The sequence below is a fragment of the Brassica napus genome, unplaced genomic scaffold (genome assembly GCF_020379485.1).
Source record: "Brassica napus cultivar Da-Ae unplaced genomic scaffold, Da-Ae ScsIHWf_1206;HRSCAF=1726, whole genome shotgun sequence".
Taxonomy (NCBI): Eukaryota; Viridiplantae; Streptophyta; class Magnoliopsida; order Brassicales; family Brassicaceae; genus Brassica; species Brassica napus.
The window spans coordinates 61,623-76,600 of NW_026014629.1; the positions used below are offsets into that span (position 1 = coordinate 61,623).

General features: G+C 39.0%; 3 protein-coding genes across 5 annotated transcripts; all 3 read left to right on the top strand.

Moving 5' to 3' along the window:
• Positions 1 to 459: 459 nt before the first annotated feature.
• LOC125575624 (amino acid transporter AVT1I-like) lies at positions 460 to 2,643 on the top strand. The gene is made up of 4 exons (XM_048771565.1): positions 460 to 588; positions 955 to 1,054; positions 1,145 to 1,752; positions 2,002 to 2,643. The coding sequence occupies exons 2-4, from the start codon at positions 964 to 966 to the stop codon at positions 2,518 to 2,520; spliced, it is 1,218 nt and encodes a 405-aa protein (XP_048627522.1). The 5' UTR covers positions 460 to 588; positions 955 to 963; the 3' UTR covers positions 2,521 to 2,643.
• A 1,886-nt stretch (positions 2,644 to 4,529) lies between these two features.
• Positions 4,530 to 7,230, top strand: LOC111209317 (protein yippee-like At3g08990). Of its 2 annotated transcripts, none has more exons than XM_022709079.2 (6): positions 4,530 to 6,280; positions 6,529 to 6,678; positions 6,760 to 6,791; positions 6,867 to 6,945; positions 7,048 to 7,079; positions 7,171 to 7,230. In XM_022709079.2, exons 2-6 carry the CDS (start codon positions 6,583 to 6,585, stop codon positions 7,211 to 7,213), a joined length of 282 nt encoding a protein of 93 aa, XP_022564800.1. In that variant the 5' UTR covers positions 4,530 to 6,280; positions 6,529 to 6,582; the 3' UTR covers positions 7,214 to 7,230. The 2 variants fall into 2 exon arrangements, with proteins under 2 accessions (XP_022564800.1, XP_022564798.1); XM_022709077.2 differs by having other exon boundaries at positions 4,532 to 6,280; positions 6,565 to 6,678.
• A 761-nt stretch (positions 7,231 to 7,991) lies between these two features.
• LOC106370820 (protein yippee-like At3g08990) lies at positions 7,992 to 10,790 on the top strand. Of its 2 annotated transcripts, XM_013810794.3 has the most exons (6): positions 7,992 to 8,672; positions 8,961 to 9,078; positions 9,156 to 9,187; positions 9,273 to 9,363; positions 9,444 to 9,472; positions 9,550 to 10,790. In XM_013810794.3, exons 2-6 carry the CDS (start codon positions 8,971 to 8,973, stop codon positions 9,590 to 9,592), a joined length of 303 nt encoding a protein of 100 aa, XP_013666248.1. In that variant the 5' UTR covers positions 7,992 to 8,672; positions 8,961 to 8,970; the 3' UTR covers positions 9,593 to 10,790. The 2 variants fall into 2 exon arrangements, with proteins under 2 accessions (XP_013666248.1, XP_048627539.1); XM_048771582.1 differs by lacking the exon at positions 7,992 to 8,672 and having other exon boundaries at positions 8,718 to 9,078.
• The last annotated feature ends 4,188 nt before the right edge of the window (positions 10,791 to 14,978 follow it).

A 14,978-nucleotide genomic window follows, 5' to 3' on the forward strand; every position in this document is an offset into this window, starting at 1 on the left:
GAAACTTCAATTATTTAAGAATGGCGATTTTATTTTGGTGAGGAATGGAATCAAAAGGCACCACTTCGATCGCCAGCCAACAAGTTCATCGAAGGATATTTCTTTGGTTTTGGATTGCTTTGATTAGCGAAGTAAGGATATTGTATTCGTTTAATTGATATTTTAAAAAGTAGCATAACTGAAATGACCACCATTTTAAAAAAATTTGAAATGTAGATTCCAAATTTTTGTCATTATGGTATTAATGATTGGATGTGTTTTAGGTTAAAAATAGACTTCGTAGGTTAGAGGTCTGTAAGTCTATAATTTAGAATATTGTTTACATTTGAGTGAAAAAAAAAGAAGAAGAAGCTAAAATCTAGTAGTTAGTTGGTAGTGAATCCCTATCGTGTAGGACTTTAAATCCTAATCACCTAAAAAGTTTTGTCTTCACTTTCATATGCGTGAGACTCCACTCATTCCTTTTTCGTGATCCGTAAACTTAAATAGGACTACCTGTTCAAGTGCCATTCTTCAGGCTCGACGATTCACTTTGGAGATTAAGTAAGCTCCTTAGAGTTACACAAACTATTCCCATTTATTTTCCAGGTAAATTTTATGTTTTTCCTTTTACAAAATAATAAAATCTAGGTTTTTTTTGTTTAAAAATTAGGGTTTCTGAATCGTTTATGTGTAAACAAGCCTTTAAAATTTGGAGACTATAATTATATATTTATTCATAAATATGCATATACGCACACGTAACTCCTAATTAATCACAATAAGTAATCACGTTTCTCTTGCTTTTCTCTTTTGATGAACTCAACCATATAATCTTCTATTATTTTTGAACAGAAAGATATATCATTATTTCTGATACTCTCTTTCTATAGAAGTTCAAACTGTACACGTTAAAGTTCACTTATACACAACTTTGCAAAAATAAAATTGCATTCTCTACTTTTCTATGAGAAGTTATCAGCAATGGAAGAAGATAACCAAGAAAAACAACTTGAAGATGGCGGATCTTCTTCTCTCTTTAAGACTTGTTTCAACGCACTCAATGCTTTTTCAGGTTAACTTTTATTTAGTCGATACATTTATATATTTACTCGTCTTTGTATAACAATTTGAATGCTAATGGCTATAACGGAAATTGTATTAGGCATTGGAATATTATCAGTACCATATTCACTAGCTCGTGGAGGATGGTTAAGTCTATCACTTCTGTTACTCCTAGCCGCAACCGCCTTCTACACATCTCTGCTCATTACAAAATGCATGAACGCTGATCGCAGCATTAAAACCTATCCGGACATTGGAGAACGTGCGTTTGGTAAACCAGGGAGAATAATTGTGTCAGTCTTCATGCACCTAGAACTATACCTAGTCACCACTGGCTTCTTGATCATGGAAGGAGACAATCTTCATAATCTTTTCCCGGGGTTTAACATCAAAATGATCGGTTTAAGATTGAACGGTAAACAATCGTTCATGGCGTCAGTGGCCCTTGTAATCATGCCAACTCTTTGGTGGGATAATCTAAGCGTCTTGTCTTATGTTTCTATGAGTGGTGTTTTAGCTACGGTCTTGACTCTTGGATCAATATCTTGGGTTGGAGCTGTCGATGGAATCGGGTTTCGTCAAAGTGGAAAGCTGATTAACTGGAGTGGCATCCCTACAGCTTTGAGCTTGTATGCTTTTTGCTATGGCGCACATCCCGTGTTGCCCACTTTGTATAATTCCATGAAAAGTAAACATCAGTTCAACAATGTAAGTCATCATTTCTACACAAAGATTTTTTTTGTTGCTAAAATACACATATATATTGTTAAATTTGGATTATGTATATTTTTAGATCACGAATAGATATAAATCAATCACTATCATTAACCAACAAACTCGTGACCACTGGCATGAATTTATATTTTGTCTCGTGACCACTGGCATGAATTTATATTTTGTTTTGTATATATGAAAACTAAAAACTAAAATTATGTTAGTTTTACCTCTTTTTTGCAGGTCCTACTTATAAGTTTTATATTATGCACCATAGGCTACACATCAATGGCGGTATTGGGCTATTTAATGTACGGATCAAATACTCTATCGCAAATAACACTGAATCTTCCGACTCATAAGACGAGCTCAAAGGTGGCAATATACACAACCCTCGTAAACCCCATAGCCAAATACGCATTGATGATCACACCAACAGTGAACACCATAAAAGATTGGTTTCCTTCGCGTTACGCCAAGAAAACATATTTGCATCTCTTGATAAGTACATTATGTATAGCAAGCAGTGTGGTCATCGCTGAGACATTTCCGTTCTTCGGTTATATGATGTCTTTGGTTGGAGCGTTACTGAGTGTAACGGTCTCTATTCTTCTCCCTTGCTTATGTTACTTGAAGATCTCAGGAAGTTTCAAGAAGTTTGGGTTTGAGACTATCATGTTGTTTGGTATGGTGGCTATGTGTGTTCCTATTGGAGTCTTGGGTACTTACATTGCAATTCGAGAGTTAGTTATTAGTGTTTGAAAGTTTGATATTATGAGGCCAGTGTTTGTAGCAAATAAAGATGTTAAATCAATTCACATATGTTTGTATTTCTATTATCGCTTTCTCTAAAGTTACTTTATAGTGGATGTTGTTTCATTAATATTTCTACATGGGTACATATTAGTGAGATACTTTATACTTTGTGTGGATATTAACATCCACTTATACATACGTGATTATAAATGATGTCGCTATATACAATAGGACAGGAACCAGAAAAGAGAGTTAGTGAAATTTAGAGTAGATACACACAATGGCTAAAGTTTAATCATCGATTACATTCATTATTGTCACTTTTGTCAAATCAAATTGAGTCATAGGAAGAAGATGAGTGGATCTGATGCTCCTTCTCATAGCGTCTTTGTTTGCGGTAGCAATCTTGAACCTGCCGTGATCCTTCTCCATGGCTAGCATGTTGTCTTTCTTCATTAGCTTTTAATTTATTTGCTTTTTGCTACGGTGCGTATCCAGTTTTGCCCACTTTGTATTCTGATATAAAAAGAAAATATCAGTTCAACAAAGTAAGTTTTCATTTCTGCATAAATCAATCACTATCCTCAAGAACCTTTTTTTTTTTTGTCAACATTCATTCCTCAAGAACCTCAACCACCAAATTTATGACTCCATTCGCATAGTTTACACGTTTCTTATGTTTGTTTTATAATTTGAATAATTTCATAACTGTTTTTTTTTCTGGTCCTATACTCCAGTTATTTTATACACCATAGATTACACAACAATGGCGCTTTTGTGCTACTTAATGAATTTGTCACATATCGCAAATGAAATTGGGTCTTCCGATTCATAAGACAAGCACAAAGACGGCAATATAGACAACACTCCTAGCTAAACCATCCAAATACGCATTGATGAACACGCCAACGGTAAACACCATTAAAAACATAATTACATTCATCTTTTATTAAAAAGTGGTGAAAGTGGTAAAAAAGTGGTGAAATATACTCATTATTCAAGAACAAATCAGAACCTCTGAACATTGATCTTTTATTTAAAAAGTGGTGAAATATACCCAAAAATTCCAATTAGAATCAATCTCATCTCGAAAATTGTTTCCTTTTTCTATCTAAACTAAGATAAGACATGCGTCTTGCGTAGAGTGAGTTTATTTGCATATATTATCCACAAATACATATAATGTTTGATCGGATTGGACCGGATCATTTTATTTATACATATACAATGTTTTTGTTGTTATTATATAATTTTATCCGATGAATCGGATCAATTTTTATTAAAAATTATGGAACTAAACTATAATTAATTTATCATGGGTTGATCGAATTGAACATTAAACAAATTATGACACAAAAACTTTATTTTCCACCGAACACATTCTTGAAGAAAAGTGAACAGCTTTGTGTCCACAGTTGAATTATTTTGACATTTATCTTCCATATGGTTTTGAAAGATTTTATATCAACCATCAAATTGATACACGTCATTTTATTTTTTTTAGTCGTATGCTTAAGAAAAACTTACATTTTGTAATTTAAAGTCATTTTACAAAATTAAAAATATAACATATAAGAAAAATCTAATATAAAAAAAAATAACATATAAGGTTTCCTCATTTTTGTAATTTAAAATCGTTTTAATAATTTAAAATATAACATATAAGGTTTCCTCATTTAACCTTATCTAGACTCATTCACGATCTTGTGGGACTAGGATCTCCAGGTTGGTGAAAATGGGAAGAGTGTTCGTGATAGAACTCGAGGGACCCGCCTATACATGCATAGAGTGCCACACACACATCGGAGTCCCCAGTGATATCATCTCTAAAGAGATCGAGGTTTTATAAACTTATATTCATCTTTAACTTGACACTGCATTTTGACATGATGATGTTTTCTTTTCAGGAAGTTTTTGACATCCATGACAATGACATCATATATGACTTCAGTAGACTGTAAGTATATATGCTTCCCTAGTTTCATATTGCTTGAGAATTTTAACCAATATATATATATATCCTTAATTTTGGTGGCAGCTTCAATACATTTCCGGCTGAAAACACGTTCTATTCTGCTTTGCAAAATATCTTTTGTGTCGGTTGTGCTAATATCATTGGCATACATAACGTAAGAAAAGACCTGCAAGACTCGATTCCACCAAAACAACGTAAGAAGACGTGTGTGTGTTCATGTTTTTGTGGTTTTTTTCTCACAGATAAGCCAAGTTGATGAGGGTGGTCCAACTACTTACTGGGCTATGAGGTAATGTGATATTTTTCTTTGTTAAATCATGGTTTCATTGATATATACAAACAACAAACAAGCAAACAAAATGTAGGAAGATACTCCATGGACCGGAAGGAAGTGATGATGAGGTTTAGGAGTTGGTATGTGCTAAGAAAAAAAAGACTATTTGATGTAGAAGTATATATGCTTTTGAATTTCATATTACTTTGTATAGTGTGTGAATAGTATGAAGAACAAATCACATATTCCTTTTGGGGTTTTGATGACATTTGGAATTAATGAGTCCATCTGCATAGTTTACATGTTTATTATGTTTTCTTATAATTGAATAATTTGATAACTTTTTTTGCTGGTTCTAGCTACTAGTAATAAGTTTTATACTTCCTCCCGTTTCTAAAAACTCCATATTTTAGAATTTTTACACTTATTAAAAAAAATATCAAATTTTAGTTACTAATACATTATTTTCCGTATCAACTATTTTCTACAAGTTTTCACTAATAGAAATTTAATAAATAAAATTATGTTTTTTGAAGTTTACAATTTACATTTAATTCATGAAAATATGAAAAATGTATTTTTTTTTAAACAAATTTTTTTTTCTAAAACATGGATATTTTAGGAACGGAGAGAGTATTTGTCACTATAGATTACACATCAATGGCGGTTTTGTGCTACTTAATGCATGTGTCATATATATTATATCGCAAATAACATTGAATCTTCAAATTCATTAAGACGAGCTCAAAGACGACAAAGAGGCATTGATAAACACCATAAAAGATTAGTTCCTTCACGGTACCCATAACAATCATATTTACATCTCTTGAAAAGTACATTATTCATTAAAAAACACCAAAAAAAAAAAAATCGGAACCTCTGAATACTCATCTTTTACTGAAAAGTGGTAATTTACCACAAAAAAAGTCGCTATTAGTATCTTTGTCTTATCTCGAAATGGTTGAATTTTTCTACCAAAATACAAGTTGATAATAACAGAAAAATTTAGCTATGTCTATTTTCCCTCTTATGGTGAATTTATATCCTTCATCTATAATTAAAAATTTAAAATCCCAAGAATAAGATTTCAAACTTCAAAGTAAAATGAAATAATTTTATAAATAAATCGGCTTTTGCATTTGATTTCACTTTGAAAAATAATTGATGAAGAAGTAAGTAAATTGTACAGCCCAAAGCCCACCCAAAGGCCGAAACGTTGACTTAGTCTTAACTACTTTTTATCTCTCTCGAAAATGGCTTAATACTTTATGAAATTCATGTAACACCCCCTCAATGTGGATTCAATTGATCTCAAACAAACTATTTCCGTCAAAAACCAAATTATTGCTCTCCTTTTTCTTCTTCTTGATATTTGGTTAAAGCGTAATATAAAACCCTCTCCCTCCCGCTCTCCTCCCGTCTCCAAAACAAGATCATCTTTTGGTTCCAAGACTCTCTCTCTCTGACTTCTCATCTCCCGCCGTGTCACCGCCTCTGAGTCACCATCTCCGGCCACTGTGAGTTCTCTCGCTCCCTCGTTTGTGTTTAATCGCTGCAACATTTAGCAACTTCCGGATAATCAGTGAGAATCCATGGATTCTTCTTCCGCAAACATTCTAGGGTTTCCTTTCTAGCGCGCGTTGTAAATTTTATCTCTTTTCTCGGACTCGCGAACTGATTCTTGGTATCGTTTCCAGTTTCTTGAATTCCTCCTTGATCGTTCTTGATGATTATTGTCGTTGTCTTGCATATCTCATCGTTTTAGTCTTCTCTAGACTCAATCATGACCTTGTGAGAGTAGTCTCCAGATTGGTGGAAGATGGGAAGAGTGTTCGTGATAGAACTCGAGGGAGCAGTGTATACATGCAAAAAGTGCCACACACATCTCGCACTCCCCAGTGATATCATCTCTAAGGTGATCGACGTTTTCTCACACTTACATCTCATCTTTAACTTGACACTGCATTTTGACATGCCTCTCATGTTTTCTTTTCAGAATGGTCGTCACGAATATGAGTTCTCTAAACTGTAAGTATATATGCGCTTTGTTTCATGTTGCTTGAGAATTTTAACCAATATATATAACCTTAATTTTGGTGGCAGCTTCAATACATTTCTGGCTGAAAGAACGGTGAAAGAGATCTTTTGTGTCGTTTGTTCCAATGAGATCGGCATTTATGGCGTAAGAAAATTAAGACCCCCAAGACTCAGATTCCACCTAACAAAACTCAATTCTTCAACTTTATTATGTGTGTTCATTGATGTTGTGGATTCTTTCTCACAGGTAACTGATCCAAATACTTACTGGGTTATGAGGTATACTAATGTTATATTTTTACTTTGTTTCTATCCCTCTATATATATAGAAATGGTTTCACTAATACAACAACAAACTAACAATATGTAGGGCCGAACTCCATGGACCGGAAGGAAGCGATGATGAGGTTTAGGAGTTGGTATGTGTCAAGAAAAAAAAAAGACAACTTGAAGTAGAAGTATATGTTCTTCAATTTCATATTACTTTGTATAGCGTGTGAAAAGTCCCAAGAACAAATCACATATTCTTCCTTTTGTGGTTTTGATGACATGTGTAATAAGTTCTTTACTTTACACTTCTTCTATGTGTACAATGAAATTAGCTATCACTAGTGACATGTGAACTGAGTCATCTATTTGGCTTTTTTGCGTTATTATTTTGTCTGGCACATTCTGTTTTTCTTCTTCTGAGATCGTCAGGTTCATTGATAGCAAAGGAGGAGAATTAGACTGAAATACAGAGGTGTATAATTTATTAGGCATATTGTGTTCTTCTGATCTTTAGTGGTACTAGACCAAATTTGACCTTCATAGGCATATTGTGTTCTTCTGATCGCGTCGACGTTATATCCATTTCCTCTCAACGCGAAATGGACATTTGACCTTCATAGGCATATTGTGTTCTTCTGATCCTTAGTGGTACTAGACCAAATTTGTAAACACGGTTTGGAGTAGGGTGAACCCCGCCTCCAAAACAATAGAAAAGAACAAGAAAAACATGATTTCATACTAAAGAACATAATTAAGACCTTTAAACATCCATCTTTTATAAAAAAAAAAAAAGACTGAGTGAATTTACCCCAAAAATTGCGATTAGAATCTATGCCTTATTCGAAAATGGTTGAATTTTCTCTAAATAAAAGTTCATTCTAATTAAAAAATAATAATAGCTATGTCTATTTTTCATCTAATGGTGAATTTATCTTCTTCATTTTTCAATAAAAATCCAAGATAAAAGTAGAAAGTAAAATGATAATCATATGTAAATGGTAATTGGCTTTCCATTCAGTTATGCTTCTTCTCCACATTCTTAGCGATTAATGCAGTAATTTGCCTTTGATCAGCAGGGCCAGTGTTCAGCTGGACGTGATTCATCATTTTTGGAGCGTTTTCTAAGTTCGGTTTTCTTTTATTAGTCTGAGCTCATTTCAATACCATTTTTAATCCTATCTTAATCAAAACTCAAAAAACTAAAGGCCCTTACTGAAGTCATTTGATTTCAGTTTGAAAGATAATCGATAAAGAATTTGAAGTCGTAAAGCCCAATTGATAAGTTGGATATACGTAAAATCTATTCAAAGCCCACCCAAATGGCGAAACCTTGACTAGTCTTAATCTTAACTACTTTTTACCATCTCTCGAAAATGTCTTAATACTTTATATACTTAAGTAACGCCCCCTCGATGTGGATCCAATTGATCTCAAAACAAATTATTTCCGGAATAAACCGAATGATGATATTTGTTTAAAACGTAATATAAAAACGCTCTCCCTCCCGCTCTCACGGACTCCAAAGCAAAAGGCTCCAAGAATCTCTCCGACTTCTCATCTTCCGCCTGTGTCACCGTCGCTGCATCACCATCTCCGGCCACCGTGAGTTCTCTCTCTTTCTCTCCCCCGTAATCTCTCACTCTTTCGCGGTTAGTCGTTGCAATATTAAGCATTTTTCCTCTGTTAAACTCGTTGAAAAGAATCGCATTGTCACTGAGAATCCATGGAGAATCATTGTCTTCAACATTTGTAGCTTTTATCTCTTTTCTTGGAAACCGCGAACTGGTTCTTGGTACCGTGTTCGATTTTCTTGATGATTGTTCTTTTGTCTAGTCTTCTTCCTTGTTTCAGTTATCGTTTTAAACCTTCTCTAGACTCAATCACAATCAGGTTGGTGGAGATGGGAAGAATGTTCGAGATAGAACTCGAGGGACCCTTCTACACATGCATAAAGTGCCACACACATCTCGGACTCCCCAATGATATCATCTCTAAGGAGATTGATCAGGTTTTTTTTTCAAACTTACATTCATCTTTAACTTGAAACGTACTGCCTTTGACATGCCTCTGATGTTTTATTTTCAGTTTGGTCGTTACGAATATGAGTTCACTAGACTGTAAGTATATATATGCTTCCCAGTTATTTCATGTTGCTTGATGAGAATTTTAACCAAATATATATAACCTTAATTTTGGTGGCAGCTTCAATACATTTCTGGGTGAAAGACCGTTCAATTCTGCTGTGAAAGATATCTTTTGTGTCGGTTGTTCCAATATCATCGGCATTTATGGCGTAAGAAAAGACCCCCTAAGACAATTCAATTCTTCAATTTTATACTGTGTGTTAATGCTTTTGTGGTTTCTTTCTCACAGGTAACTGGGGGTTCTTACTGGGTTTTGAGGTAAATGTGACATTTTTTTTCTTTGTTAAATCCTTTATATTGTATTTAGGAATGGTTTCATTAATACAAAAATGTAGGAACGAACTCCATGGACCGGAAGGAAGCGATGATGAGGTTTAGGAGTTGGTATGTGTTCAAGAAAAAAAAAAGACAATTTGAAGTAGAAGTATATGTTCTTCAATTTCATATTACTCATTTACTTTGTATAGTGTGTGAATAGTTTCATGATTAGATCACATATTCATGAAAAATCCGAGAGACATGGACTGGTTGAGGGCAGAAGCTGGTACCAACAAGACAGGAAGCTCAACAGGGACCAGCGCCCCTCTGAGAACCACCCCCCACAAAGAAACAGAGACACCTATGGGAAACACTTATCACACCGTGACAACCATAGTAGAAGGTTCCAACCCTATGGGTCCAGCCGTTACTCAAGGGGAGCAGGAGGAACTAACTCACGGAGTACAAATTATAGAGAAGTGTACAGGCCTCTGCAGCCTCCGATCAACCAAGCCCCTCCACCCCCGGCCTTACCAGTTCGAGACAGACTGTCTCCTAGAGATACAGGAAGGATTGACTCGATCAGAGAAGAATCTAGCTCCTGCAAAAGGACAACCCCTACCTCTGCAAAGGGGACTCCCTTGAATGAGTCGAAACTAGACCAAACAACTGAAGCTCTGAACGCAGCAAGAGAGGAACTCAGAGTTACAATGACCCAATACATCTCGTGTACTGATCCAGCTGAAAGTGCAGCACGTAGGGAAAGAGTGAGACAGGCTGAGCAGAATGGCATAATAGAAGACTCTGTTTCTCAGATGGCGCGTGCAGCATTAGCTCGGCATCAAAGCCCGAAGACCTGTCTAAATAGCCCAGACAGAACCCCAGCACTCCATCGGCTAGGGTCTTTAAACCCCCAGGCACAAGAAACAGAAAATATTCTTACCGAGAGCCCAAAAAGAACTCCAGCTCTTCTTCGCCTAGGCCAAGCAAGTCCCCCTAACCAACTACCTAATCCACCCACAGAATCAGCTCCTGTTAGGCGTAAACCCGGTAGACCACCGGGCACAAGGAAAGGTGCTAGTAGCCCCAAATCCTTGGTGGGCTATAATTCCCGAAAACGCAAGGTTCAGCAGACAAAACCTCCAACTTGCAAGCGCAAACTCTCAGTGAAAACGGGCAACGTCTTAGAGGCAGGGCCGTCCCGCCGGAAGAATGGGGATTCCCAAAAGAAGGGTAGACAGAGATCAACCCCTTCTAACTCGGACAACCAGCCTATCTGCAATATGATACCAGCTACAACAAAGAGGAAGAAGGCGGATTTTCGGAATCCGTCAACTCCCGTTCCTTAAAGATTGCAAGCTGGAACTGTCAAGGTTTGGGGAATCCCTTGACAGTTCAACGATTACGGGAGCTCAAAAAGAGCATCAACCCAGACATCATCTTTCTCATGGAGACTAAAAACCCCAACAGCTTTGTATTGGAAAAATTTGAGCAACTAGGCTACGAGTTTCATGATCTAGTCCCGCCTTCAGGACATGGATCGGGCGGTCTCGCTCTATTCTGAAAGCAAGAAATCAAGCTTGAAGTACTGGACGCAACCCCAAACCTGTTCGACACCTATATTGAACTTGAAGGCAAATCGTTTTTTGCTTCCTTTGTGTATGGCCACAACGATAGATTTATGAGAAAACATCTTTGGAATCATTTGGTCAACCTCGCGGACATTCGAGAATCTCCTTGGTTTATTACCGGAGATTTCAACGACCTACTGTCAAACGAGGAGAAAGCTGGAGGACCAGAGAGACCGGAAGGATCCTTCTCGGATATGAGGACCTTCTTTGCCGAAGGAGACTTATTCGATCTACAACACTCGGGGGACTCCCTCTCATGGCGAGGACAGCGAGGAGAACATTTCGTACGCTGCAGACTAGATCGGGCTGCTGCGAACTCAAGCTGGGCAGAAAGCTACCCAACCGCCAGATGTATGTACCTCGCCTACGAAGGCTCCGACCATCGGCCTATTATATCAGTATTCGAACCGGGGAAGAAGAGAAGACCGGGACTATTTCGATACGATCGGAGACTAAAAGATAACGCAGAGGTGACAAAGCTAATCCTAGAGGCATGGGCAAAGGCCTCTAACATGCCGATAGCTGAGCGTATCAAGGTCATCCGTGGGGTCATCTCTCGGTGGAACAAAGAGCACCAGGCAAACAGTAGACTCCTCATCGAACAGAAAAGGCAAGAGCTGGAGACAGCGCAATCGAGCAGTGAGAATAATACCCAACTGATCCACCAGATTACCGAAGATTTGAAGAAGGCTTATAAGGCGGAAGAGGCCTATTGGCGACAGAGAAGCAGACTTTTATGGCTTCGATTAGGAGATCGTAACTCAGGTTTCTTCCATGCCGCTACCAAAAACCGAAGAAGAGCCAACACCCTCACAGTGATCGAGGATAGCGAGGGGAACCCCGTGTTCGAGGAAGAACAAATAGCCCAAGTAATAGTGAGCTACTTCGGGACACTCTTCACAACCCTGGCTAGCGAGAAGTCTGATATCCAAGGAGTGGTGGAAAAGGCTCTAAGGCCGATCATATCAAACACGGATAATGAAAAGCTCATCCTGATACCGACGCCAGACGAGATACGGACAGCAGTCTTCTCAATCCACGCGGATAAAGCGCCCGGACCAGACGGTTTCTCAGCGGGGTTTTTTCAAACTCACTGGCTAGCAATTGGGACAGACATTGTTAAAGAGATACAAGAGTTCTTTGTGACGAGCAAGCTGCCCCCGAACATTAACGAGACGTTCGTTCGCCTCATCCCGAAGGTCTTAAGCCCCAAGGTTGTCGCAGACTATAGGCCGATCGCCCTTTGTAATGTTTATTACAAGATCATCTCAAAGATCCTCACTAAAAGAATGCAACCGCTGCTCTCGATGGTCATTTCTGAAAACCAATCCGCCTTTGTTCCTGGTAGAGCGATCTCCGACAACGTACTTATCACACATGAAGTACTCTACTTCCTCCAACATTCACAAGCCAAGAAAAGATGCTCTATGGCGGTGAAGACAGACATGAGCAAAGCCTACGATAGGCTCGAGTGGGATTTTATTCAGCTGGTCCTTGAGAGGTTGGGTTTCCACCCTCAATGGTTTTCTTGGATAATGGAATGTGTTTCTTCTGTTACCTATGCCTTCCTCATCAACGGCTCGCCTAGAGGAAAGGTTAAACCGAGCCGAGGCATCCGTCAAGGAGACCCTCTCTCACCCTACATTTTCATTCTTTGTAGCGAAGTGCTCTCGGGACTGTGTAACAGAGCTCAGGAAACAGGTCTCTTGACCGGCATCCGGGTTGCTCGGGATTGTCCCCAAGTGAACCATCTCCTCTTTGCGGACGACACCATGTTCTTTGCCAAGGCAAACAAAGACAATGCCCTGGCGCTAAAAGAGATTCTGCGCCAGTACGAGATGGCCTCGGGCCAATCAATCAACACCAACAAGTCCTCTGTTACTTTCTCCAGGAAAGCCCCTATCACGCTTAAAAATATGGTGAAAGACTGCTTACAAATCCCGAAAGAAGGTGGTATAGGTAAGTATTTGGGGCTACCGGAACACTTTGGCCGGAAAAAACGAGACCTCTTTACGTCGATTGTGGAAAGGATAAAGACAAAGGCTAGCAGCTGGTCGAACAAATATTTATCCACAGCTGGGAAGATGGTGATGTTGAAGAGTGTTCTCTCCCCCATTCCATCCCATGCAATGACTTGCTTTAAACTGCCCCGATCGCTCTGTAAACGCATTCAATCAGCAGTGACCCGCTTCTGGTGGGATGGAAGAAGTGGGAACAGGAAAATGGCTTGGGTCTCTTGGGATAAGATGACAAGACCGAAACAACAGGGAGGCTTGGGTTTCCGAGATTTTGAGAGCTTCAATGACGCTTATCTAGCGAAGTTGAGTTGGCGACTCCATCACAACCCCTCGGGGCTTCTGTCCAGGGGCCTAACCGGGAAATACTGCAGGGACACTTCTTTCTTACAAGTTGAGCACAGAGCCGCGGAATCGCATGGATGGAGAGGAATTTTAATTGGCAGGGACCTCATGATGAGCAACGCGGGCTGGGCAATTGGCAACGGTGAAAGCATCAGCATTTGGAATGACCCCTGGCTCAGCCTCTCCTCACAAGCTCGCCCCATGGGCCCAGCACCTGAGCAATACGCCGAATGGACCGTCAAACACCTTATGCTGCCAAATGGAACAGAGTGGGACAGAGCCATCATTCAGCGAGTGCTACCTCAGGAGGAAGAGAGGATACTCAGCCTAAAGCCGAGCAAACTTGGAGCACCGGATAAACTTATATGGCTCGGAACCAGCTCTGGTATCTACTCAACAAAGACGGGCTACATAAAGGCACTTGAGAGAAGCGAAGAGAATCGCCAACCGATTACGACAGTGGATGTGGACTGGATAAAAAACATTTGGAAACTTCAAACTTCTCCTAAGATCAAGCTCTTTCTCTGGAAAATCTTCCAGGGGGCACTTCCGGTTGGAGATCTCCTAGCGCTAAGAAACATAGGTCCTGCTCAAACGTGCCCAAGATGTGATACAGTTGAATCTATCAACCACCTGTTCCTTCACTGCGAATTCGCACACAATGTATGGAAACTTGCACCTTTCTCTACTTGTGTTGATGTTAGAGGTTTGCTAGATTTAACCTCAGCTTGGGAGGGACTCTGCTCACGTACATGCCTCCCACCGGTGGGAATTGCTTCTGGACCTCTAGCACCTTGGATTCTATGGTCTCTATGGCTTGCTAGAAACAACCGAATCTTTAATAATAAAGACGCTACCCCGGAGGAAGTGATCACAAAAGCTATATCAGCGGCGCAGGAATGGCTAAGAGAACAACAGACGGAAGCCACATCATCTACCAGGCCACCAACACAGCGGCCCCCGGAACCCACAAACGCTACCTTGCTCCACTCGGATGGGGCTTGGCGTGCAGATCTACAACTAACGGGACTGGGATGGACAATTGGCGGAGGAAACCAGACTGGATCCTACATGGCACACTGCCACTTTGTTAACTCCCCACTGATCGCTGAGGGACTGGCGTTACGGGAAGCCCTCTCCTGCTGCATCACCAAGGGTATCCGGTGTGTACTATGCAAATCAGACTCTCTACAACTCATAAGAGCCATCAATGAAGAAGTACCCAACTCAGAGATCTATGGCATTGTCTCTGATATCTTAAACTTAGTCTATGCTTTTGAATTTGTTTCCTTTGTCTGGACTCAACGATCGGAAAACAAGGCTGCTGATGCTCTTGCAAAGCAAGCCTTGTTGAACGAAGTCTTTGTATCCACGAACCGTGTTTTCTAAGTTTCTAATGCAAGTTTGTGTTACAAAAAAAAAAAGATCACATATTCTTCCTTTTGGTGTTTTGATGACATGTGTAATAAGTTCTTACTTTTACACTTCTTCTATGTGTACAATGCAATTAGCTTA

Coding starts and splice junctions, on each gene's coding strand:
- LOC106370820 (XM_048771582.1), top strand. CDS start 8,884: ATGATTGTTCTTTTGTCTAGTCTTCTTCCTTGTTTCAGTTATCGTTTT. Junction 9,079..9,155: donor TCTCTAAGGAGATTGATCAG/GTTTTTTTTTCA, acceptor TTTTATTTTCAG/TTTGGTCGTTACGAATATGA. Junction 9,473..9,549: donor GGTTCTTACTGGGTTTTGAG/GTAAATGTGACA, acceptor ACAAAAATGTAG/GAACGAACTCCATGGACCGG.
- LOC111209317 (XM_022709079.2), top strand. CDS start 6,583: ATGGGAAGAGTGTTCGTGATAGAACTCGAGGGAGCAGTGTATACATGC. Junction 6,946..7,047: donor ATGAGATCGGCATTTATGGC/GTAAGAAAATTA, acceptor TCTTTCTCACAG/GTAACTGATCCAAATACTTA. Junction 7,080..7,170: donor AATACTTACTGGGTTATGAG/GTATACTAATGT, acceptor AACAATATGTAG/GGCCGAACTCCATGGACCGG.
- LOC125575624 (XM_048771565.1), top strand. CDS start 964: ATGGAAGAAGATAACCAAGAAAAACAACTTGAAGATGGCGGATCTTCT. Junction 1,055..1,144: donor CGCACTCAATGCTTTTTCAG/GTTAACTTTTAT, acceptor AAATTGTATTAG/GCATTGGAATATTATCAGTA. Junction 1,753..2,001: donor GTAAACATCAGTTCAACAAT/GTAAGTCATCAT, acceptor TCTTTTTTGCAG/GTCCTACTTATAAGTTTTAT.